The sequence below is a fragment of the Erythrolamprus reginae genome, chromosome 8, assembly GCF_031021105.1.
Source record: "Erythrolamprus reginae isolate rEryReg1 chromosome 8, rEryReg1.hap1, whole genome shotgun sequence".
In the NCBI taxonomy this organism is placed as follows: domain Eukaryota; kingdom Metazoa; phylum Chordata; class Lepidosauria; order Squamata; family Dipsadidae; genus Erythrolamprus; species Erythrolamprus reginae.
This window is the reverse complement of record NC_091957.1, coordinates 22224594-22248485: the sequence shown is the minus strand read 5'-3', so window position 1 is coordinate 22248485 and position 23892 is coordinate 22224594. Positions and strand designations below refer to the sequence as shown.

The following is a 23892-nucleotide window of genomic DNA, read 5'->3' as shown; positions in this document are numbered from 1 at the left end:
AGCAGCGAGCAGACAAAGATCGGGGTTTCCCCGCCGCCCACGCAAAGGGGAAACCCCGATTCGGCTCCTTGCTGCCGCCGCGCTGCCAAGCAGATCAGCTGCTGGGCGGCCGAAGGAACCTTCCCTGGGTCTTCCTCGCTGATGCCCCCGCTCGCCCGCCCGCCCGCCGCCCGCCAGCAAGAGGGGGAGAGATAGAGAAAGAGAGAGAAGGAAAGAAAGAGATGAGAGAGGGAGGAAGAGAGTGTGAGAGAGGAAGAAGCAAGATAGAGAAAGAGAGAGAGAAAGAAAGATGAGAAAGGAAGGAAGAGAGTGACGTCATCAGGTGGGAAAAATCGCGATATAGCGTTTCGCGAAGAACGAGATCGCGAAAATCGAGGGATCACTGTCATCTTAAACTAGTTGCACAGACTTTTCCAGTAACTGGGCTCTTCTGAGACCAGGTGTTAATGATGTTGGTGTCCTTTCTCAGTGGCATCGCACACACACATACAAACACACATATACACAACACATGAATAAAGGAGGGTTTTTGCAGCTCAGGGTTGACGTGAGCGGTCCTTGGTGCCCTCTGAGCTTGGTGGCTTTTCTTGTAGACGTTTCATTACCCAACTAGGTAACATCATCAGTGTTGGGAGGAGGATTGTGGGGTCCTTGGTGCTGTCTTATCTTGGTTTGGGTTTTTTTTGTAGACGTTTCATTATCCAACCAGGTAACATCATCAGTGATTGTACTGACTAGGATCCCTCACGCACATGTTATCTCTCCATCCTTCTTCCTCCTCCATCCCTCCTGCCCTCTCATTTGCTCCTTGCAACACCACACTCTTTACTTTTTACCAGCAGAAGACTAAATTAATCTGCCCCAATCCAAGCACTGCCTGGTTATTTACCACCACCACCCCAGCCCTTCATCTCCTGCAAACCATCTCTGAAGAAGCTACACCAGCTAAAAACCCATTTATATCATGGATCTATGAATGTTAGCTACCCAGAGGAGACCCAATCTGGCAGTTGGTGGTTGAGGTTTGCGGAGATGGTTAGATCATTCAGAAGTTTAAAGAGAGAGAGGGGAGAAGAGACAGAGAGACAGAGAGAGGGAACAAGAAAGACAGAAAGACAAAAAAAGAAAAACAGAGAGCAAGAAAGACAGAAAGAGACGGAAAGAAAGAAAGAGAGAGAGGGAAAGAAAGAGAAAGACAGAGACAGACAGACAGACAGAGACTGGGAGCAAGAGAGAGAGAGAGAGAAAGACAGAAGAGAGCAAGAGAGCAAGAAAGGCAGAGAGAGAAAGAGAGACAGAGACGGAGAGAAAGAGACAGAGAGAGAGAAAGAGAAACAAAGACAGAAAGAGAGCAAGAAAGACAGAGAGAAAGTGACAGTCAGAGAGAGAGATGAAGAGAAAGAAAGAGAGAAAGACAGAGACAGACATAGAGAGAGAACGACAGAGAGAAAGAGGGCCAGAAAGATAGAAAGACAGAGAGAGAAAAAGGAAAGAGTCACATACACGCCCTCTTGTGGGCAATTGGTGGCAGTGTTCCAACTTGTTGGCTTCTGAGAAGTCAGTTAGGAACACACACACACACACACACACACACACACACGGAGTTGAAACCCATCCACCAGGCTTTAAACACTCCCCCATTGCACCTGCTCTCCCATTTGAATCCCATATTCTGAACGCAAGCCAAATTCATCACGCCGCGGGATTTACTGGCGGTTTCTCCTGGTGGGCCCTTTGATTGCCTAATTATCCGAACATCTCGGTGTACGTGAAGATTTCAACAAAATAAATAAGTAAAATAGATTCGTCTCCTTGCAGCTTTAGTGTTGTGCAAAGAGCTTTGAGCAGGAGATTATAGAAGCATTTTTTTTTTTTGCAATCCCAGGTTATCAGCAATGCCCCTCTTTCCCTTTCCCCTCCCCTCCTTTAATTGTCTAATTATTTTAACACTTTTAATTCATGTAAAGAATTAATCCTGAGGGATGGGGAGGACGTTTCTTTTTCTCACTGGCAGTTCAAACCAACAGATATGGACCAAAGGTGCTTTTTCTTCTAGGAGGCCACTGGGCTTTTTTTTTTTTCTTTTTCCTTCGAATCTTTCCATCCAGTCAGACCGAAGACGTTCCTTGGATCTTTGAAAGAAAAAAACAGAAAAAGTTCAGTGGCTTCTTGGGGAAAAAATGCACCTTTGGATCAACCAGGACCTGGATGGCTGAGAATCTTGACAGGCTTCCAGTGGGCTATGGAAATGCAATTTTGAAAAAGGAATTTAACAGAGTTGGAAGGGACCTTGCAGGTCATCTTGCCCAAGCAGAAGACCCTAACATCTGCCTCCAGCTAGATTCGAACTAACAACCTCTTGATTGCGAGGAAAGAGCGCCACCTCTAGGCCACAACAGCTGTCCCTAAAGCAGAGGTGTCAAACTCGGGTTTCATTGAGGGCCACATCAGGGTTGGGCTTGACATTGGGGGGGGGGGTTAACCAGGATGGGCGTGGCCAGCTCAACGTCACTCATGTCAGGGGGCGCCTGTGGCAGCCCAAGCACTCTGCTGGCAAAAATGGGCTCCCGAGCCCCATTTCCTGCTCCGACGGCCTGCTGGAACCATGTGCAGGGGAGGCACGCACCAGATTTCCATGATTCTTTGCTTCCACACATGCACGGAAGCAAAAAAATCACAGAGATCTCTCTGATGCATGCTTCATCTTGTGAGATTTTGCTTCCTGCGCATGCACAGAAGGGAAATCTCACCGGGACACTCACGCGCACCTGCCACTCACCCAGAGCTGCACACACATCGCCGGTTTTACTACCAGTGGGCACTGTGGCCCCTTCCGGCTAGCAACCCAATACTGCCTGGAACCATCTGCCAGAGAAAATGTAGCAGTTCTCCCAAGCTCCGTTTTTGCTGGCCGACGCACCGGACGGCCAGTCCCTCACTGTTTCCAGGGCTTGCTTCAATTTGACACCCGTGCTCCAAGATACAGTGCTACCTCTACTTAAGAACTTAATTCGTTCCGTGAGCAGGTTCTTAAGTAGAAAAGATTGTAAGAAGCAGCAATTTTCCCATAGGAACCAATGTAAAGGCAAATAATGTGTTCAAACCCATTAGGAAAGAAATAAAAGCTCGAAATTTGGGTGGGAGGAGGAGGAGGGGGAAGAAGAGGAGGACAGTCGTTGCCCAGAGCGAAGGGAGCGTTTCTTTTCTTTGGGTGCTGGCAGAGGTTTATTCCCTCTCCAAGCGCCCAGAGAAAGAAAAACGCTCCATTCGCTCTGGAGTGCCAAAGTCTCCTTAAGCGCAACCAAAAGGCTACTCTGGCAGCCCAGAAAAGCCGGAGATGGCCGGGATTAAAGGGGGGATGATAGGAAACTGGTCGGGTCTTTGTGCCGCTCTCAAATTTCCTGGGAAATTTTTCCGGGCTCGGGTTCTTAAGTAGAAAATGTTTCTTAAGAAGAGGCAAAAAATCTTGAACACCGGGTTCTTATCTAGAAAAGTTCTTAAGCAGAGGCGTTCTTAAGTAGAGGTACCACTGTATTACAATAGTATGCATAATTTTTTTTTCTATTCCCTCCAAGGGTTTTCCTTAACTTTCTCGACTAACCTTGCAATTCATTCTCTCCCCCCCCCCCCCCGCAGGGAGAGCTGATCACGTTCTATTACTATTGGAAGAAAACTCCGGAAGCGGCCAGTTCCCGGGCTCACCGCAGGCATCGGCGACAAGCTGTCTTTCGGAGGATTAAAACCCGGACGGCTTCCACTCCGGTTAACACCCCCTCCAGGCCCCCTTCCAGCGAATTCTGTAAGTAGGAAGCCGGAAACGTTGGAGGGGAGGGGGTGGACTCTCCATGCATCTAAGCAGGGATCAAATAGAAAGTTGTGGTTTTCTCCACTTCGGCCTGGACACAGCTATGAAACTGGAACTGTGCTCAAGCGCTAAGTCAGTCTCTCTTGAGAGGAGGAGGAGGAAGCGTGAGAGTTAGGGCCAGGATCAAAGCAATTTGAGAGCTCCCAGGGGGGAAGAGGGAATGGAGTTGTCGGGGGGGGGGGGAGGAAGAGAGGCGGAGCCTGGTCTGTCCATCAGCCCTCAGATGGAGAATCAACAGCCCCCGGGTCTGAAGGGGGCTGATGAGGAAGAGGAGGAACAGCTGGGTCCTGTGCCTGATGCTTGGATACACAGAAGGCAGAGGAGAGGACAGCAGTGGAAATCTATGGACCGGTCCTTGGGACTGAGGAGCCACCACTGCTAGTGAAGCCCCACTCTAGCTCTGGGGATAAAAAGCCCCCAGGTCGGGAGGTGGCTGATGAGGAAGAGGAGGAACAGCTGGGTCCTGTGCCTGACTTAGATGCACAGAAATCAGAGGTGAGGAGAGCAGTGGAAATCTATGGGCCGGTCCTTGGGACTGAAGAGCCACTGCTGCTAGTGAAGCCCCATCCTAGTTCTGGGGATAGAAGGCAGGGGGCCGAGATGAATAGGTATGGCAGACAACTTCATCTCCCTATCAGACAGACCAGTTAGCCTACTGTGTCTGTGAGAGGGGGGTGGGTGGGAGGGAGAGAGAGATTTTGCACATGTGGCAAAATTGCGCAGATGCACAGCCCCGCTTCTCGGCTTCGCACCTGCTCTTGTCTACAAGGGCCTACCACTGAAGCCGGAGAACCCAACTGGAGCGAACCCTACAAAACGACAGAGTACACCTGGAGCAAATGCTTGCTGGAATCCATTACCCTGTCCCCTTCTTAATTTCCTCCTAGTGGATTTGAGCTCGGCCAGCGAAGATGATTTCGACAGCGAGGATAGCGAACAGGAGCTGAAGGGCTATGCGTGCCGTCACTGCTTCACCACCAGTACGTATTTTTTACTTGGGAGGGGTGGTCCTATCAGCCTCCCCACCCCACCCAGGTGGAACAAATTCTGCTTTGTTGTGAACGGCTATATCAACAGAATCTCGCCGGGCGCGAAAGTACAAATCTCCCACCGTCTCTTCTACAGCCTGAAAATTTGGGGAGGTTCCCCTTCCGAGCCTCTTTTTTCTCCTCCTCCATCCATGGTGCAGCTGAGGGCCATGCCCGTTTCCTTAGGCAGCCCCTCTTCCTCCTTTCCTTGTCCATTCCCACATGCCATTATAGGTCCCATCACTGCGCCAACCACGGCCACCCTTCCTGTTTCACCCATCACTGGCCAGGCTGATTGTGCGGCTGCCAAAATTCACAGCCAGTGCAAGTCGGGGTCCTTGCAATCCTGGGCCCCATTCATAAGAGATATTTACCGTAATATTTCAGAGTATAAGACACACCTCCCCCCCCAAAAAAAAGATGGGAGAAAATGTAGGTGCATCTTATAGACCAGTGGTTCTCAACCTTTCTAATGCCGCGCCCCCTTAATACAGTTCCTCATGTTGTGACCCCCAACCATAAGTCGTGCGACGATTCTCCCAACAGAGCTTGAAGTTGATTGGCAGGAAGGTCAGAGGGCACCCCTACTGTAAACGCCTGATTAGTCGGATTGTAAAAATATGTCCCAAGGCGCCAGAATAGAAGCTTTGAACGTGCTTTCAAACTGCTAGGTTGGCAGAAACTGGGACAAGTTGCAGGAACTCACTCCGTTAATGTGGCACTAGGGATTTGACCCTCCAAACTGCCGACCTTTCTGATCAACAAGCTCAGCGTCTTAGCCACTGAGCCACTGCATCCCTTATGGCTCTCATAAGTAACACACAAATTTATATTAAATTATAATTGTCCGTTATTTATCCCCTTTCTAATTTTTTATTATGCTATTTTTTTTAAACAAATCCCTTTTCTAATCGCATTTTAATACAAACAGTCATCATATTTACGTTTGACAAATTATATAATAATAATAATAATGCCCATGGTTTTTTTAAATAGAAATTTTATTTTTCTCCAACATAGAATAAAAAACAATGCATAAGTATAAACACTAAAACCATGCTTAAAATAAAACATATATAATTTTTTTTCTTTTTCTTTTTCTATAAATCATTCAGTGGAGGCCTATTTTCTTCCATTGTAAAAAACATTCTATAGAACTTATGTAATATTATCAAAATAAAGAAAACTTCAAAAAACAATAATCTTTTTCCCACCTTACATTAAAAAATTACATTACATCAGTATAGACAATATCAAATTCTATATTATGACCATCTTAATTCAAACTTTCATTTCTACATTAGATTAATTAATTCAATATCAACTAGAGGTTCTGTATATATCTAAAATAGAACAAGAATACTTATTATCATGTATCACAAACTATATCAGAAAATCCTACATGTTTAAATTCTTATTAATAAATGAATTTGTGTCATATCATTATATAGTGCTACCACCAATTCTTATCTTGCCATCTGGCTAACAATATTTGATTTGATTTTCATATCTCACCTTTCCCCAAAATAATAAGTATAATATTTATTTAGCTTTTAATTTTCTATCCAGTCATACAATTTTCCCCAAATTTTATAATAATCATTATAAATCAATAAATAATCAATAAGTCCTGTTTATCTTTCCTTCTCAAAGTCAATCTATTCATTTCTGCACAGTCCATAATTTTCCTCAAAACTTCCCTTTGAATTGGTACCCTATTACATGTTTTTTTGTTAAGTTATCACCTTTCCTTCATTTTTTGAACAGCCTCCAAGGACTGGCACCACGGGGGGCGGGAAAACATCCTCCTGTGCACGGACTGTCGGATCCACTTCAAGAAGTACGGCGAACTTCCTCCCATCGAGAAACCGGTGGACCCGCCACCCTTTATGTTCAAGCCGGTCAAAGAGGAAGATGAGGGTCTCAGCGGGAAGCATAGCATGAGGACGAGAAGGAGTCGTGGCTCAGTAAGTCCACTCTTGTGATGAAGAGTTGGAAGAGGCCACAGAGCATGGCCTCAGCCCGGTCTATCGAATGCAGAGAGGAAACGTGCTAGTAGTTTTGGGGAGTGGCCTCCAGCTGGCCACGCCCTCCCAGTTGGCCACACCCACCCAGTCAGCCAAACCCACCTGGCCTCCTAAAGTCAACTACGGCCCTGATGCGGCCCTCAAATGAATTTGATTTTGACAATTAATATTAAATTATAACATTGAATATTGACTTATAACATTGAACATTGACTTATAACCAGGGACGGGCCACCATTCCCAGCCCTACCGGAATGGGCCGGGAGCACGCCCCCACCCCCACTCCATTACCAAGCATGTGAGAACTTTTGAGGTTCTCTAGGATGTGCTGGGTTGACAGTGCTGAGGAATGGAAGAGGTCCGTCAAGTGCATCCTGGGGTTAGAACCAGACCTAGCAGGGTGGAAACCATGAAACTGACCTGGCCCTAATTCCTGGCTTCTCCCAAAGGGTGCTGGTCAACAACCCACTAGGTTTGGCTCCAACCCTTGAATTGTCCTTGGTGGAGACCCAACAGTCGCTTGACCAACACAAGATGGCTTTTGGGAGAGAATTAAAAGTCCATTTATACGAATTGGAATTAAAACCAGAAACATATCTATTGGGAATAATAAGAGGAAAACACACAAAAGCCAACAACTATTTAACTATACATATATATTAACAACCGCCCGACTAGCAATCGCACAAATGTGGAAAAATGAAAACATGCCTTCTGAAACAATGGTAATAAATAAATTATTGGAAAGCACAGAAATGAGCAAACTTAGAATTGTGAAATTAGCAAGAGAAAGAAATATACTGTACATTATATGGGAAAAACTACATGTGGCTTGAAAAGAGACAAAAAGTCTATAAACTTATAATAAACAATAAAATTGCAAATAAGATCATATGTAAAGACTGTACTGTGAATTTATAATTGTGATATCAAGAAAAAAGGAAAAAAATTATATTTATATTTGTATTCTACCGTATATTTATGCATATGTAGACCACATATTTACACAAATAATTATAAAAGTATTATACCAATGTCAAAGAAATGAATATCAATGAATTGTAAGCACTCATTTTTTCTTTATTATTTGTATCACTTGTACTGAACTGTATTGCTTTGCCTTTGTTATATGTATATATTCACTGTATTAGGGTTTTTTTCGGGTGGGGGGGATTATGTTTGTAAAGTTTTGCAATTTTACAAATTACAGTTTGTAAAAATTTTGAAAATCCCAAAAAAAGTTTTTTTTAAAAAGTCCCATTTATTCACTTTGTCAGTCAAGGTGAGCAGCCTTTGACCTGGCCTTTCTCGTTTCACCAGCAGATGTCTACGCTTCGTAGCGGTCGTAAGAAGCAGCCCACCAGCCCAGACGGGAGGGCCTCCCCCATCAACGAGGACATCCGATCCAGCGGCCGTAACTCGCCCAGCGCGGCCAGCACGTCCAGTAACGACAGCAAGGCGGACTCGGTCAAGAAATCCACCAAAGTACGTTGCGAGGAGGGTTTGGCATTCCTTCCCAGGTAGTGGTCGGAGCCAGTGAAGGGCCGCTCGTCTTCGGCTCTGCCGGAGCGCCCTCCAAGGCCGTCGCGCATGTGTAGCTGGCAGGGTGTACACAGATTTGGATTCTGTGCATGCGCAGCAAGCAAAATCTCGCAAGAGTGTGAGATTTTGGCGATAGCCCTGTGCCTTCCCTTTAAACCACGTTGCTTTCTCCCCCCCCCCTCCTTCTGCGGCAGAAGATTAAAGAAGAGGCGGCTTCTCCTCTCAAGAGCTCCAAGAGGCAGCGAGAAAAGGCGGCGTCCGACAGTGAGGAGCCCGACCGCCTCAATGCCAAGAAAACCAAGACCAAAACCCAGGTGAGATCCTTGGAGAAGAAGCCGCTGGCGCTAGACTGGGTGGGCGGGTGGGGAAGCCCATCTTGAAACCAGGGTTAGGGGAGGCATCGAGTTTCGTATCTGGCCCACAGCAGTCTCCCAAAGGGCACCAGGGAGGGGTTGGGTTCTCCTGTGCATCTTGCTGGTGTGAAGGCACTCACACAAGCGAGATTTCGGCGTTTTTCGCCAATTTTTTTGCTTCTGTGCAGGCGTGGATGCAAAAATATCAGCAAAAATTGCCAAAATCTCACTTTTGCATGCATCCTCAGGTGAGATTTCGCTTGCTGCACAAACCCCCCCCCCTTTTTTGCCGATTTTTTGCTTCTGCGCATATCGGCGAAGATCGTTGACATCTTGTTCATGCAGCAGCCAAATCTCACACCCACGTGGGACTCGGAGGGCGCACCGCTAGTGCCGAAGGTGGCAGGCCTTCTCTGGGTAGCTTCCCTCTGCCTCCATGGCAGTTCTCTGGAGGATCCAATCTCCTGCACATTATCCCCCCTCCCTTCCCCCTCCACAGGAGATCAGCCGTCCCAACTCCCCCTCGGAGGGCGAAGGAGAGAGCTCCGACAGCCGCAGCGTGAACGACGAGGGCAGCAGCGACCCCAAAGACATCGACCAGGACAACCGCAGCACCTCGCCCAGCATCTCCAGCCCCCAGGAAAACGAGAGCGACTCGGATTCCTCGGCCCAGCAGCAGCCCTCTCTCCAGGCCCCCAACGGCCCAGCTCAGCCTCCGGGGCTCCTGCCGGCCCAGCTGCCCTCCTTGCCGGCCAGCTCCAGCCTCCCTTCTCCTGCTGTCATCCCACAGCACATGTCCCCTCCTGGAGGGCAGCCCCCCAGCCAGCCTCTGGCCCCGGGCCTCCCGCTTTCGCACATTCAGCAGGCCCCTTCGTCGCACCCACCTAGGCTACCTTCCCCTCCCCACCCATCTCTGCAGCCGCTCGCCGTAGGCCCCGGCCTGCCGCAACCGCATCCCCAGCCGCCCCTCCATGGCCAGATCCAGGCCCTTCCGCATGGCCTGCAAGCACAGCCCCTGCTGGCGCACCCGTCCCCCACGCAGCCCTTTGCCCTCCCTCCCCAGGCTTTGCCGGCCTCCTCTTTGCAGTCTCAGGGTCCCCTGCCTCCCTCTATCCAAGTGCCCGCCTCGTCCCCTCTCTCTTCCCAGTGTCCCCGGGAGCAGCCCCTGCCGCCTGCCCCCATGGCCATGCCCCACATCAAGCCCCCGCCCACCACCCCCATCCCGCCTCTCCCGGCCCTCCCCGCCCACAAACACCTCGCGGGCCCTTCTCCCTTCTCCATGAACTCCAACCTGCCCCCGCCCCCAGCGCTCAAGCCGCTCAGCTCCCTCTCCACCCACCACCCGCCCTCCGCGCACCCCCCTCCCCTGCAGCTGATGCCCCAGAGCCAACCCCTGCAGCCCTCCCCCACCCAGCCCCCGGTCCTCACCCAGAGCCACCCGGTGGCGCCTCCCCAGCCGCCTTTCGCTCAACACCCCTTCGTTCCCGGGGGGCCGCCTCCCGTCACGCCTCCCTCCTGCCCAGCGACTTCCACGCCGCCGTCGGCAACAAGTGCCCCAAGCCAGGGGCCCATCTCCAGCTCGGCAGCCTGCAGCGGGAATGTCCCGGTAGTGACTCCTTGTGCCATGCCCGCTATCCAGATTAAGGAGGAGGCGCCCGATGAGGTCGAGGAACCCGAGAGCCCGCCTCCCCCCACGCGGAGCCCTTCGCCAGAACCCACGGTGGTGGACACGCCGAGCCACGCCAGCCAGTCAGCTAGGTGAGGGGGGTGTTCTCGTGATTGTTGCCTGGGAATATGGAGCTAGATGGTTTGGGCCGGCTTGGGGGACTTAGGTGGGATGCGAACACAGCCAGTATTGGGTTCCTTACTGGCACAAGCCACTATGCACACCAGTAGTAAAAAACGGCGATGCGCACGCAGCTCCGGGGGACTGGCGGGAAGGGACACGCATCGTGGCGAGCTTTAGCTTCTGTGCATGCACAGGAAGCAAAATTTCACGAGAGGATGCACATACAAGAGAGATTTCGGTGGTTTTTTTCGCCAAAATCTTATGCGCACACACATCCTCTCATGAGATTTTGCTTCATGCGCAGAAGCAAAACATTGTGGGGACACATATGCGCACCAGTCACCCAGAGCTACACACTCATTGCTCCAGGAAACCATGGTTTAAATATGGCTTAGTGCACTATTTCACCTAGGGAAAAGAGCTAGAAGGAGAAAGGGGAAGTAGAAAAAAGAGAAGAGGGGGTGGAGAGGAGAGGGAAGAAAGAAGGAGAGGAAGGCGCAAGAAAGTAGGTGAGAGAAGAGGTGAGAAGGAAGAGTGGGGGGGGGGAAGCAAGAAAAGGTCAGACTGGCAGATCTTGAAGCCAAAGTAAATTAAGGTTTGTATCGATGCATATGTATATTTATTTATTTATAATTTATTTATTAATGGGATTTGTAGACCTTCCAACGTTTTACGGACTCTATGAGAAATTGTGGAGAGAAGATAAAATAAATTGTGAAAAAATAAAATAAAATCTCAGGCAGTTAACGATCAAGACTGAGTAACGCAGAGAAAAATCTGTGAAGTAATACGACTCCCCCCCAATCATTTTTCTAACTGATATCCTGCCTAGAGAAGAGGAAGACGAAAGATCCCATCCTCTCTAGCCAGCATGATGGGTTGTTTAGTTCCAAACCTCTAGTAAGAACTATAGTAGTCTTGTGCAATTATATTGACGTTTAGAACGAGGAAGGTAATAAAAATAAAGACAGGTAACAATATTTTTTTTTGTCAGTTTCAGAATAAAATTACCACTTGTTCACAAAAGGGTTCCTCCGAAACTTGATTTCCAAATTGGGGCAACAAAGCTAATTTCCCGTCTTAGATATTTGCATTTCTGGGTTTTGTGCATTCCGGACTATGGTTTGTTTCAGATTTGGGACAATCTCTTTTAACGCTCAAGATCCTGCTGCTTTTTTTCTCCACCCATCGTTTTAGTTTATTCTTGACTTGCCCCCCCCTCCGCTGCAGGTTTTACAAGCACCTGGACCGCGGCTACAACTCATGCGCCCGGACGGATCTGTACTTCATGCCCCTGGCCGGCTCCAAGCTGGCGAAGAAGCGAGAAGAGGCGATCGAGAGAGCCAAGCGGGAAGCGGAACAGAAAGCGAGAGAAGAGAGGGAGCGAGAAAAGGAGAAAGAAAAGGAGAAGGAGCGAGAACGGGAGCGCGAGAGAGAGGCTGAGAGGATGGCGGTAGGTTTCAGCTGCTCTGTGAAAGGTGGGGTGGAGGGAGCTGAAGCGGACCCCAAAAGAAAAGGAGACCCACAACTTTCAATGGTTTCCTTTCCTCCTGCAGAAAGCCTCCAGTTCCTCCCACGACGGTCGTCTTGGAGAATCTCAGCTGGGCGGCCCGGCGCACATGAGGCCGTCCTTCGAACCGCCTCCCACCACCATCGCGGCCGTGCCCCCTTACATTGGGCCGGACACCCCGGCCCTACGGACGCTGAGCGAGTACGCGCGTCCTCACGTAATGTCCCCCACCAACCGGAACCACCCTTTCTTCGTTCCCCTCAATCCTGCCGACCCGCTCTTGGCCTACCACATGCCGGGCCTCTACAACGTGGACCCCACCCTCCGGGAACGGGAGCTGCGGGAACGGGAGCTCAGGGAGCGGGAGCTCAGGGAGCGGGAACTGCGGGAAAGGATGAAGCCGGGTTTCGAGGTGAAGCCTCCCGAACTGGATGCCCTCCACCCGGCCGCCAACCCCATGGAGCACTTTGCCCGTCACGGGGCCCTCACCATCCCCCCGACCGCAGGCCCCCACCCCTTTGCTTCTTTCCACCCTGGGCTTAACCCTCTGGATAGGGAGAGACTTGCTTTAGCTGGCCCGCAGTTACGGCCTGAAATGAGCTACCCGGACAGACTGGCTGCCGAGAGGATCCACGCCGAGCGCATGGCGTCCCTCACCAACGACCCTTTGGCCAGGCTCCAGATGTTCAACGTGACGCCCCATCACCACCAACATTCCCACATCCATTCACATCTGCATCTCCACCAGCAGGACCCACTACATCAAGGTGAGGCTCCGAGGACTTCCATTGTCCCTTGGCGGAGTCCAAGAATTGTCCAAGGGCAAGGAGGTATCCTCGGATGGGCATGTTCTGCCCCCCCAGTTACGGAGGTATCAAAACACTAATTTAATCAGTGAACCCCTGCTAATAACTGGCTTAGCAGCGGAGACACATACACGCAAATCAACAAGCAATCCTTTCCTGCAGAAAGTCAGCTGCTAATTAATCTTCATTAGCAGATGGTGTACAAAGTCTTAACTCAAAGCAATGCAACTAGTTCTTGTTATCTCACATAGTGTCCAAAGGCTTGGCAAAATGCCCAGGAGGCTTCCTTGATAAGCAATGCAAGGTAGAAAAACAGTAGAGATTTTCACGAGACAATCACGACAGATAGATACACGAGTCTAAACTGTTGTTTCAGCCTTTCAGCTGCCTCTACTGTTTGTAAGTAGACAAGGGGAGTGGCCAATTAACCCTCAGCCTTACTCTTGAGGAGACCTCCTCTAGAGTAACCATTCCTGTCTCTTGGCAGCTCTGTGGACTCGTGCATCAAGAAGAGAAAAAGGCTCTTTTTCCTCATCACTACCAAGAGTTGCTGGAGGTTCCCAAGGCCCTGGCTGAACTTCCGCCTCTGGCACTGAGTCCTCGCCATCCTCCCGACTGTCCGACTTGGGTGCCAGCGGCACAGGCTGCTGGCACATCACCAAATTGCTCTCTTGAATGGGATTCACTATCAGCTGCACGGGCTACTGGTGGGCCGCCACAGGACAGAGACCTGGCACATCGGGACGATTTGGGTTGCCATGTCTATCCCAGACTGAGGCTGGTACCGTTACACCTCGACTTTCAAAGTTACAACAGCATTAATTTTTAAAAAAACATGGTTTATGTTTTCACACCCACGACCGTTGCAGCCCATCCCCTTGGCCACCTGATCAGCATCCAGAAGCTTGGCAACTGGGTCGTATTTTATGACGGTTGCGGGGTTACATGATCCCCTTTTGCGATCTTCAGACAGGCCCCGTCAACTGGGGAAGGCAGATTCCCTTAACAAGGGTGCAACTAACTTAGCAACTATTATTGTAATTTATTAGATGTATTTGCCGCCCGAGGACTTGGGGCGGGGAACTGCGGTAAGGAAGATCACAAAATAAGCAACTATGTGGGGGGTTGGGGTTGGGGGGGGGCTCAATCTTAGTAAATCTAGTACCGCCCATATTTAAGGGGATCACATTAAGATTTTGCTTCTGGGAGAGATTCTCCTAGCTGCTGCTGCATCTTCCTTCCTCTCTAAATCCAGCTTTAACAACTACGTCCCCCTCTCGCCCAATACATAAACCCTGGAGGCAGCAACGAGGGAAAGGATAGAAATCCCTATTCACCTCTCTATTGGGTGGCAACAGGCAGAGGTGCCCCAGAGCAGAGAATAGGAACCTTGGAGTTCTAAGGAGGGAACGTAATCCTCACAACTATCTGTTCTGTCTGGGTTCCCCCAGACCTCAACACCAACTGGAAAAAACAGCCAGACACTCTGGTAAAAGCCAAAAGTATTTTATAACTGGAAAAAATAAGCACAGAGGAAAACCTGTTCTTCCCAACAGACAGGATATAATACGGTACAGCAGGGTCCTGATGTCCAGTCAATACAGCAAGCTTCTTGCTGGCACCCCCCCCCCCCAAGGTTTCAATAGTCAAAGGCACAAACCAGGATTCCAAGACGCCAAAGTTCACAGTCAGGTCCCACGACTCTCAAAGATAAAACTCCACAAGCCAGGAAGGGTGGGTCTGCCTTTTAGCCTTTCCCAAGAGCACCACACCCAAACCCAGCTGTTGCCACTTTAATGCTGAAAGTATTTAGCCAATTGATTCCGTCTCTGAGTAGCTCTTCGTTGTCGCAGATCAATTATGGCTTGTGCACTTTCCTCTAAGGAATCCAGGCTGCTTGCTGGGGAGAGCTCCCCCTGGTGGGACTCTGGCTGTCCTCCCTCTTCTTCAGCCTGGGATTCCTCCTCCTCGTCTGTCTGCACCTCCTGTTCCTCAGCCTCTCCCTCTGAGCTGGAAACCGACAGAAGGTCAGCCGTTCCCGGAGGGGCCTCAGACGGAACCACAACACTATCCAAGGATGAGATTCGATACTCCTAAATTTTTCCAGTGGGTAATGCCCCTCCCCTCCCCGCACACATCTTTCGGTCTGTCAGTTTGTGGCGTCATGGTTTGCTTGGTGCTTTTGACGCCTGTGTCAGGTTTCCAAGTCATAGATCCATTTCAAGCAAGGCAATTAGATTCCTCAAAGGAACAGCTTTATTGCGGATATCATATTGGCACCTATCTGGGGAAAACCGACTCTGAAAAGTCCCACGAGTTTTTCCACCCCACCTAATTAAAAGCCCCCCAGAGTCTTTCTGGACTTGGGCGGCATATACGTCCAAATAATAAACAAAAGTAAAAGTTTGTCACACAGTCCAATCCTGGCGCTGTCTGAGGGTCCAGTGACATCGCGCCTCCAGTAGTGGGATTCCAAATCTTTTCTTAACAGTTCTATGAGTGAGCATTAAAAAACAGAATATAGGACGGGGAATGGCGGGGCCAGGGCCATAGCAGAGGTGGTATTTGCTGTTTCTCAGAACGACTCAAAATTTCCACTACCAGTTTGCCCGAACCTGCTGAATACCACCTCTTCATTCCTTCTTCTCCTGACCAGGCTTGAGAACGTCCTTGGTTCTCAAGAGAAAGCATTTTGTTTCGACTGCACAACCCCAGCTATCTCTAATCCCCATCCCTCGGCTCCAATGTGGCAGCACTGAAGTGCTAAGATGGTTTTGGCGAGTCCAGCCTCAGGGTTGGTTAACTGCCTCTGCACATGGCTTACCGTTCTGCCTTGGCAGCTTCTGAACAAATCTCTCCACCACCAGGAGGGAAGTGGTGGTTGAACCTGCAGGATGAAAGAGGTCGTTCCTCCAGAATCTTGGTCCTGCCAGGTGTCCTCTCTATGGGAGAAGGAACCCTAAGGGGGTCCACAGACGCCCCTAAGGAGGTGTGGTCACAGGGAGGTGGTCTTGGTTGGGGTGCATAGATGGGAGGGAAAGGATGGGTGGTGCCACCTTTGTGGAAATGGCCAAGGTTGGATGCCGCAGGGCCCAAGAAGATTGAGAGAGTGGGGAGGGTTGGATTAAGGCAGAACCTGCTCATATACAGAATAGAATTGGAATAGAATTCTTTATTGGCCAAGTGTGATTGGAGACACAAGGAATTTGTCTTTGCTCTCAGTATACATAAAAGAAAAAGATATATTGTCAAGAATCGTGAGTTACAACACTTAATGATTGTCATAGGGGTCAAATAAGCAATGAGGAAACAATATTAATACACAAGCAACAAGTTACAATCATACAGTCATAAGTGGGAGGAGATGGGTGATAGGAAAGATGAGAAGACTAATCTGTATAGACTGGAGGACAGAAGGGAAAAGGGGGACATGATCAAAACCTTTAAATATGTTCAAGGGTTAAATAAGGTTCCGGAGGGGAGTGTTTTTAATAGGAAAATGAACACAAGAACAAGGGGACACAATCTGAGGTTAGTTGGGGGAAAGATCAGAAGCAACATGAGAAAATATTATTTTACTGAAAGAGTAGTAGATGCTTGGAAAAAACTTCCAGCGTACGTGGTTGAATTCAGTAACTGAATTGAAACATGCCTGGCATAAACATAGATCCATCCTAAGATAAAATACAGGAAATAGTATAAGGGCAGACTAGATGGACCAGGAGGTCTTTTTCTGCCATCTATGTTTCTAAACAGGTAGTAATTCCTCTCCTCTCTCTCTCCCCCACCCCACTTCTTTCTCCTGCCCCCTCCCCTTTGCAGGCTCAGCCGGACCCGTCCACCCCCTCGTGGACCCTCTAGCCGCTGGACCGCACTTGGCGCGCTTCCCTTACCCTCCCGGCACTATACCCAACCCGTTGCTAGGACAGCCGTCTCACGAGCATGAAATGCTGCGGCATCCGGTCTTCGGTGAGTGGGGACTGCCACGGGATGGGGATATGCAACATGATGGGTTTACAACAACACGCCCGCCTGCTCCTACCAGGCCAGCCGCTGTGAAGGGGAGGGCAAGAGGGCGGGACTGCAGAGGAAATGGCCAATAACGTCCCTGTTTATTTAGATGGGTTTCCCCAATGACCAATTAGGTCGCACAGTCGGTGTCCTCCAGGTCCTGTCAGCCAAACAATGCCAGCTGGCGGGGCCATGGGGGAGAGCCTTCTCTGTTGTGGCCCCGATCCTATGAAACCAACTCCCCCCCCCCGAGATTCGTGCTGCCCCTACTCTCCTAACCTTTCAGAAAGAGCTTAAACACCTATGTTGGCAGGCCTTCGGGCATTAAGCAATAGTCCTCTGCCCCGGCCATTTTATGTATGAATGTTGGTTGTCTGTTGTTTTATTGGGATAAACTTTTTAGTCTTGTTATTATGTATTCAGGGTGATTTTTTTTAAAAAAAATTGTATTATGCTTTTATTGCTGTAAGCTGCCCTGAGTCCACGAGTAGAAGGGCGGTCAATAAATTTAATATTATTATAATAATAATAATAATAATAATAATAATAATAATAATAATAATAATAATTAACAACAACAACAACAACAACAGTAACAGAGTTGGGAGGGACCTTTGAGATCTTCTAGTCCAACCCCCTGCTTAGGCAGGAAACCCAATACTACTCCAGACAGATGGTTATCCAACATCTGCTTAAAAACTTCCAGTGTTGGATCATTTACAGCTTCTGGAGGCAAGCTGTTCCATGGATTAATTGTTCTCACTGTCAGGAAATTTCTCCTTAGTTCTAAGTTGCTTCTCTCCTTGTTTAGTTTCCACCCATTGCTTCTTGTCCTACTCTCAAGCACTTTGGAGAATAGCTTGACTCCCTCTTCTTTGTGGCAACCCCTGAGATACTGGAAGACTGCTATCATGTCTCCCCTTAGTTTTCATTAAACTAGACATACCCATTTCCTGCAACTGTTCTTCATATGTTTTAGCCTCCAGTCCCCATATCATCTTTGTTGCTGTTCTCTGCATTCTTTCTAGAGTCTCAACGTCCTTTTTCCAAGTGTGGCCTTACCAAGGCCTTATAAAGTGGTATTAACACATCTCGTGATCTTGATTCTATCCCCCTGATAATGCAGTGTTGTTGGCTTTTTTGGCAGCTGCTGCACACGGCTGGCTCCAGTTTAAATGGTTGCCCACTAGGACTCCAAGGTCCCTTTCAGAGTTACTACTGTTTGTTTGTTTGTTTGTTTATTTGTTTTTTATTTATTTATTTGGTTTTGATGCCGCCCAATCCTGAAGGACTCAGGGTGGCTTACAACAGTATAAAAATTACAAAGAGAGTAAAAAGAAGTCAGATATAGCCAGTGGTGGGCTACAAGCCGGAACGCTAAATTGCGCTTGCGGCCGCGGCTCATAAGTTCTTGTAGGACCAGCGCGATTTTGCTGCTGCATCTGTAGAGGTAGCAAAATCGCGCACGGAGCCGCAGGTAAAACCTCACAGAAACACAGGCACAATTTTGCTACCTCCACACGTGCAGCAGCAAAATCGCGCTGGTCCCGCAAGAACTTACGAGCTGTGGCCGCGAGCGCAATTTAGCATTCTGGCTCGTAGCCCACCACTGGATATAACAACTAAACTCTAAAGTCTTAATTAAAAACCATAGTCCCAGTAACATGCATACTTAACTGTTGACTAGGGTACCACATATACTGTATGATGCCTGTCCCTCTTTCCCGCCAGGTACCCCCTACCCACGTGACCTCCCTGGCGCCATCCCTCCTCCCATGTCAGCCGCCCATCAGCTACAAGCTATGCACGCCCAGTCGGCGGAACTTCAGCGACTTGCCATGGAGCAGCAATGGCTCCACGGGCACCCCCACATCCACGGGGGGCATCTACCCAGCCAAGAAGACTATTACAGGTAAAGGGGTGACGTGTGCTGGAAACACCCCAAAAAAACCACCCCGCCGTCCACTTCCAAATGAGGCCATCTCTCCCCTTCCACCGCTTATTTTTCACGCCTCCTTTTTCTCTCTTTTCCCCAGCCGCCTGAAGAAAGAGAGTGACAAGCAATTGTAATACCTTATTTATTTGTGACGCTGACTACTCAAGTTCCTAGTCCTCGGGGAGCGGTGGAATGTGTTTCAATCTTGAGAACTGCTGGGAAAGCAAAAAAAGGAAAAAGAAAAATTATCTTCCGGAGAGAACGTTTCTCTCTCTCTCTCTCTCTCTTTTTCACACGGGAAACACGCAGCAGCCCCCAGACCCATAACGTTTTGCCCAAAAGCCAGACCTCACGAGATGTGGAATCGGTTCATATGTTCTATAATAGTATTCATTTGTAGGAAAGATTTCTCAAAAGACCACTTCAGGAGTCTCCTTGCATAACTAAACCTGTTAAAAGGCCTTTTTTCCTTCCTTCCTTCCTTCCTTTCTTCCTTCCTTCCTTCCTTCCTTCCTTTCTTTCTTTCTTTCTTTTTTACTTTTTTTGGAATGAGAGGAGGAAGAAGAAAAACAAAACAGAAGCGGAGAGAAATTAATCCAAACAAATTTCCTCAGGCAGTTTTGGGACATTTGGTTTGGGATATGTTTTGGCCGTTGGTTTTATTTTTTATTTTCCTTTTTTTTTTTCATTTTGAGTAGGTGCTATTTTCAGGTTCACAATCTCTAATGCAGGCCACTGTGCATAAAAAAGAAAAGTATATTCAATTTATATATATATATATATATACTTTAAAAAAAACCCGAGAATCGCAAGTAGTGGCTTTACAACCTCTGGAAAATCCAAGTGCTATAATAGAATTTTTAAAAAGAAAAAAAATCTACTTTTATTTTAATACATTGTAGGCAAACTTCATAATTTTAAAGAGAGCTTTGCAGCATGGCTTTTTAAGTCTGTAAATAACTTTTTGGGGGAGGGGTTTAGTGGGTCTTGAAAAGACGGTTATAATTTCATGAATTCCTGATTTATTATTTTTTTATTTTTGTCACTTTCCAGCCTCCTTCCTCTCAACATAAAATCATCTGCTTCTTAACCTGGTGTTCACGAGAATATAGACTTGATTTTTTAAACAAATAAGAATATATACATATATATTAAGCGACTCTTTGACTCACGAAAAGGGGAGCACCATAAGTAAATAATTTCAGAACGGCTGGTCGGAGCGCAAGCGTTAAAAGGAGTAGCAGGGATAATATTAAAAAAAACCACAAAACTGTTTGTTTGATTGCACACTTGTTATGTGTGCAACGTTCTTTATTTAATTTTGTTCCATTAACGTTCTCCTCCACTCTTCCTGTAGTAGCTGATTGTGTTACAAAAGCAGTTATTTGAGTAGGAAAGTCATATCCCAGATTGTGGGTACTTCAACCTCATCCCCCAGGTTGGCCTCTTTACATAGACACTCCTTTTCCTGATTTTATTGGGTTTTTTAAAAAAAAATAATCCAACCAGGTAGGAACATTTAAGTTATTTTTCAACCTTCCTTAGTTTGGGCCTGGCTGTGGATCATTTCAGCCAGGCCATCAATTCAAATCTCAAAATTGTTTGACAGAAGCTTAAAAAAGGCTTGGCAGAGCGGTAATGCTTTCAAAACGGTTATGAAAAATGCAGATTTTTTTGTTGTTGTGGGCTGGCTGTAAAAAAATACATATAAATTTTAAGTCGCTCTTGGGCAGGCATGTATGTCTCCTCCCGTCCAGCTTCAGTCTACTCTCTGGGTTGTGTTGGGGAGTAGAATAAAATGGGAATGTTGGCAACACTCGAGAATCTGTGTTGGTTAAGACGACTGCCTTCTCGCGAGAACCTTCACGCCAGCATCTAAACTAAGCTACCTGGCCGTTGTGCGAATCCTCGCCCTTCCCACAGTTATGTCAGACAAGCTTTTAAATTTGGGAGGCCAATACGAAACCTGTGCTGCATCACCGGTTTTCTTTTTTGTTGCTTCTATCGGGAGACTTCATTGCCAAGCGTCTCTCCCTTCCCTCTTATTTTTTGGGGGAGCCAGCCAAGATTTTTGGCCCAAAGGCCATTATAAAAAATAAAACAAGCTGTTTTCTCAGGATACCCTCTCCATCTTTCAAAATCTCCCTTCCTAAGCAGTTTGCAGCCAGACCATCATCATCATCCCTTTCGTTCTAAAGATAAAAATAAAACATTTCCAGAACTGACCTGCATCTTTGTTTCATGGGATAGATTTGGCTTGGCTGGGGCGGGGAGTATCTTTTGGGGTAATTTCACCAAATCCGGAATTAAACCTCAATCCAGTTGGCGACCTGACAGGTCTGCCTTGCCTTACTTACTACAAAGATACAAACAGTTGAATCTGGCCTTTGGAAGGGTGAGGGAGTGAATGGGATTAAGAAGCAGGAAAAAACTTATTTTATTTGCAAGTTAGATGCAAAAAATCCCCAACCACATATTTTTCCCCACCGGCTAGCAAGACAAGCTAAAAAAGAAGTGAAAAGAATCTTGAAATTTTGTCCACTTTTCTGGAGTGAAAAATGCTAAAAAAATTAATAAAGACAGAATTGCACACACACACACACACCCAAAAAATTGTGAACATTTTTCTTCCATCTCCTGTTCATTCGTGCAAGAGAAAAGTTAAAAATCTAAATTTCAACAGGTAAAGCTCTAATCTTCAGGGATATGCCTAACAACCATAGATCCCCTTTCAGGAAATGCAGACAACAGAAGTTGCATTCTCAAAATCAAAGGTACCAGCCTATTAACTTCCATCCACCCTTCCCCCTTCCCCCAATTTTTCCAGTTAATATTTTGAATCATTCCAAGGTGGGAAAACCATTTTAACATGCAGTGTTAACTTCTTCCCAATCTCTTAGCAAACGCCTTCCTCCGTTGCAATCACCCAATTTTTTTTAATCCTTTGTGGTTTAACATTTTGCAAAACCTTCTCGATTTTTGTTTTGTTGTTTTTTTAAAAACAACAACGCATTTCTTTGTTTCTCTCGTTCTGGTTGCCCACTTTCCCTCGTTTGGGATGGGTAATTATTATTTTTTTGTTTGTTTTATTTTACCAAACCCGTCTCTCGTTCAGTGTTGTCCTTATTCAAGCTCTCCCCTTCTGACAGCTACGTTTATATATATCTTGAGGCTTAGTGTATATATGAGTAGTTTGCCATGGGATTACACAGTGTAAAGCAGGATATAGAAGAAGAAGAAAAAACCCAGGAGTTGTGAATTCTGTGTTCTCTCCATTTGAGTATTTTGTAATTTTTTTGAAATATTTGTGGACATAAATAAAAACCGAGCTACACTACCTGCCCGTTTTTGCCTTTTCTTTGTACGTGGGTGTGAGTGTGTAAAACCTGGAGGTCACACGCGAAGGAGGCTGTTGGCATTTCCGATATCTATTTTGTCCACTATAAGGAAGCATACCACAGCAAGGTAAGAGGGTTTTTAGCAGGGATGGTGGGTAGTTTTCATCTGGTGGATATTCTGAAAATAATAATCTTAGATATTCTGAAAATAATAATCTCTCATATTCTGAAAACAATCTCCTATATTCTGAACATAGTAATCTCCGATGTTTTGAAAATAATAATCATCAGATATTCTGAAAATAATCATCTCGGACACTGTGAAAATAAATAATCTCAGATATTCTGAAAATAACGAGCATGAACATGAAAATAATAAATCTCCAGAATGCTTAAGAGTCCTTTTTGGAGAGAAATGGAGAGTTGGAAGTCAACACCATTTTCCCCCTTTCTTTTTGTACATTTCCCCCTTCCCCTCACACATTTTTCCTACTATTTGTTTTTGGAATTTTGTATTTTATATTGAAATCTAATAAAAAAAACCTAAACAATGAAGAAATGGGGACGAGAGAAATATTTTAGGCTGTCCCTTGGTTGAAATATCAAAATGTCTGTGGATGTATAAAATGAGGTTGGGGGGTGTTTCTACTCTTGAGCAGCTTGCAATCTGCAATATTTTTATTTTAATGTCATTTATTTAGATCTATTTTAAAACTGCCCATTTCCCTGGGAGTACAGGATGAAGAGGCCTTTAAGAGCCAAATGGCAGCTTAAAACAATTATTTTCTTAAATGATATTTTTAAATTCTCAGACTCAAACGCTCTAATTTTGCACGCCTGTTTTGTGTGTGTGTGTGTGTGTGTGTGTGTGTATACAGTAGGTATGGCTAGCTGATGAGGCCAAAATAAGGCCGAAATAGATCTATCCTAGTCTCTTAATTTTCAAATTCAGCAAAAACATGTGAGATATATATATATATATATATATATATATATATATATATATATATATATACACACACACACACACACACACACACACACACACACACACAGCAATAGCATTTAGATTTATATACTGCTTCATAGTGCTTTTACAGCCCTATAAGCTTTACAGTTTACAGAATCAGCATATGGCCCCCAACAATCTGGATCCTCATATATATACTGTATATATATATATACTCAAAGCAGCATGAAGCCAATAACTTCAGCCTGATGGCGAATGTGATTTCGCCGAAACGTTGCAAAGACACTCAAAATATTACACGGGGAAAAACCCGAACAATCTACATACCATATTTTTCAGAGTATAAGATGCATCGGAGCATAAGACACACTTAGCTTTTGGGGAGGAAAATAAGGAAAAGAATCCGCTAGCGTCCTTAACCAGCACATTATTTTATCCCCGGGTTAGGGCTTTTAAAAAAACTTAGGAGTGAGTGACAATGAAAGAGCTTGCAAGCCACTAAGAGCTGGGAACATCATTAGCACCTGGAAAGAAACATTGGGGCAAGTAGAGCTATGGGAAAAACCCTGCAGATTTTGGGCTTGGAAAACATTCTTCTTTGCAGAGAGTAACTATGAAAGAGCTTGCAAGCTGGTAAGAGCTGGGAACATTGTTAGCATCTGGTTAGGGCTGGAAAGAAACTTATTCAGAGCAAGTTAGAGCAATGAAAAAACTACA

The 23892-nt window shown here is 46.7% G+C and overlaps 1 protein-coding gene across 1 annotated transcript in view; it reads left to right on the top strand.

The window, feature by feature from the left end:
• RERE (arginine-glutamic acid dipeptide repeats) overlaps positions 1-19112 on the top strand; it is a 252717-nt gene extending 233605 nt beyond the window's left edge. The window contains 11 exon segments of the mRNA XM_070759248.1: positions 3637-3799; positions 4753-4845; positions 6661-6860; positions 8244-8405; positions 8657-8776; positions 9315-10573; positions 11835-12057; positions 12161-12881; positions 16743-16889; positions 18663-18843; positions 18968-19112. Of these exon segments, the coding sequence (XP_070615349.1) occupies positions 3637-3799; positions 4753-4845; positions 6661-6860; positions 8244-8405; positions 8657-8776; positions 9315-10573; positions 11835-12057; positions 12161-12881; positions 16743-16889; positions 18663-18843; positions 18968-19001 (3303 nt within the window). The 3' untranslated portion in view covers positions 19002-19112.
• Positions 19113-23892: the final 4780 nt, after the last annotated feature.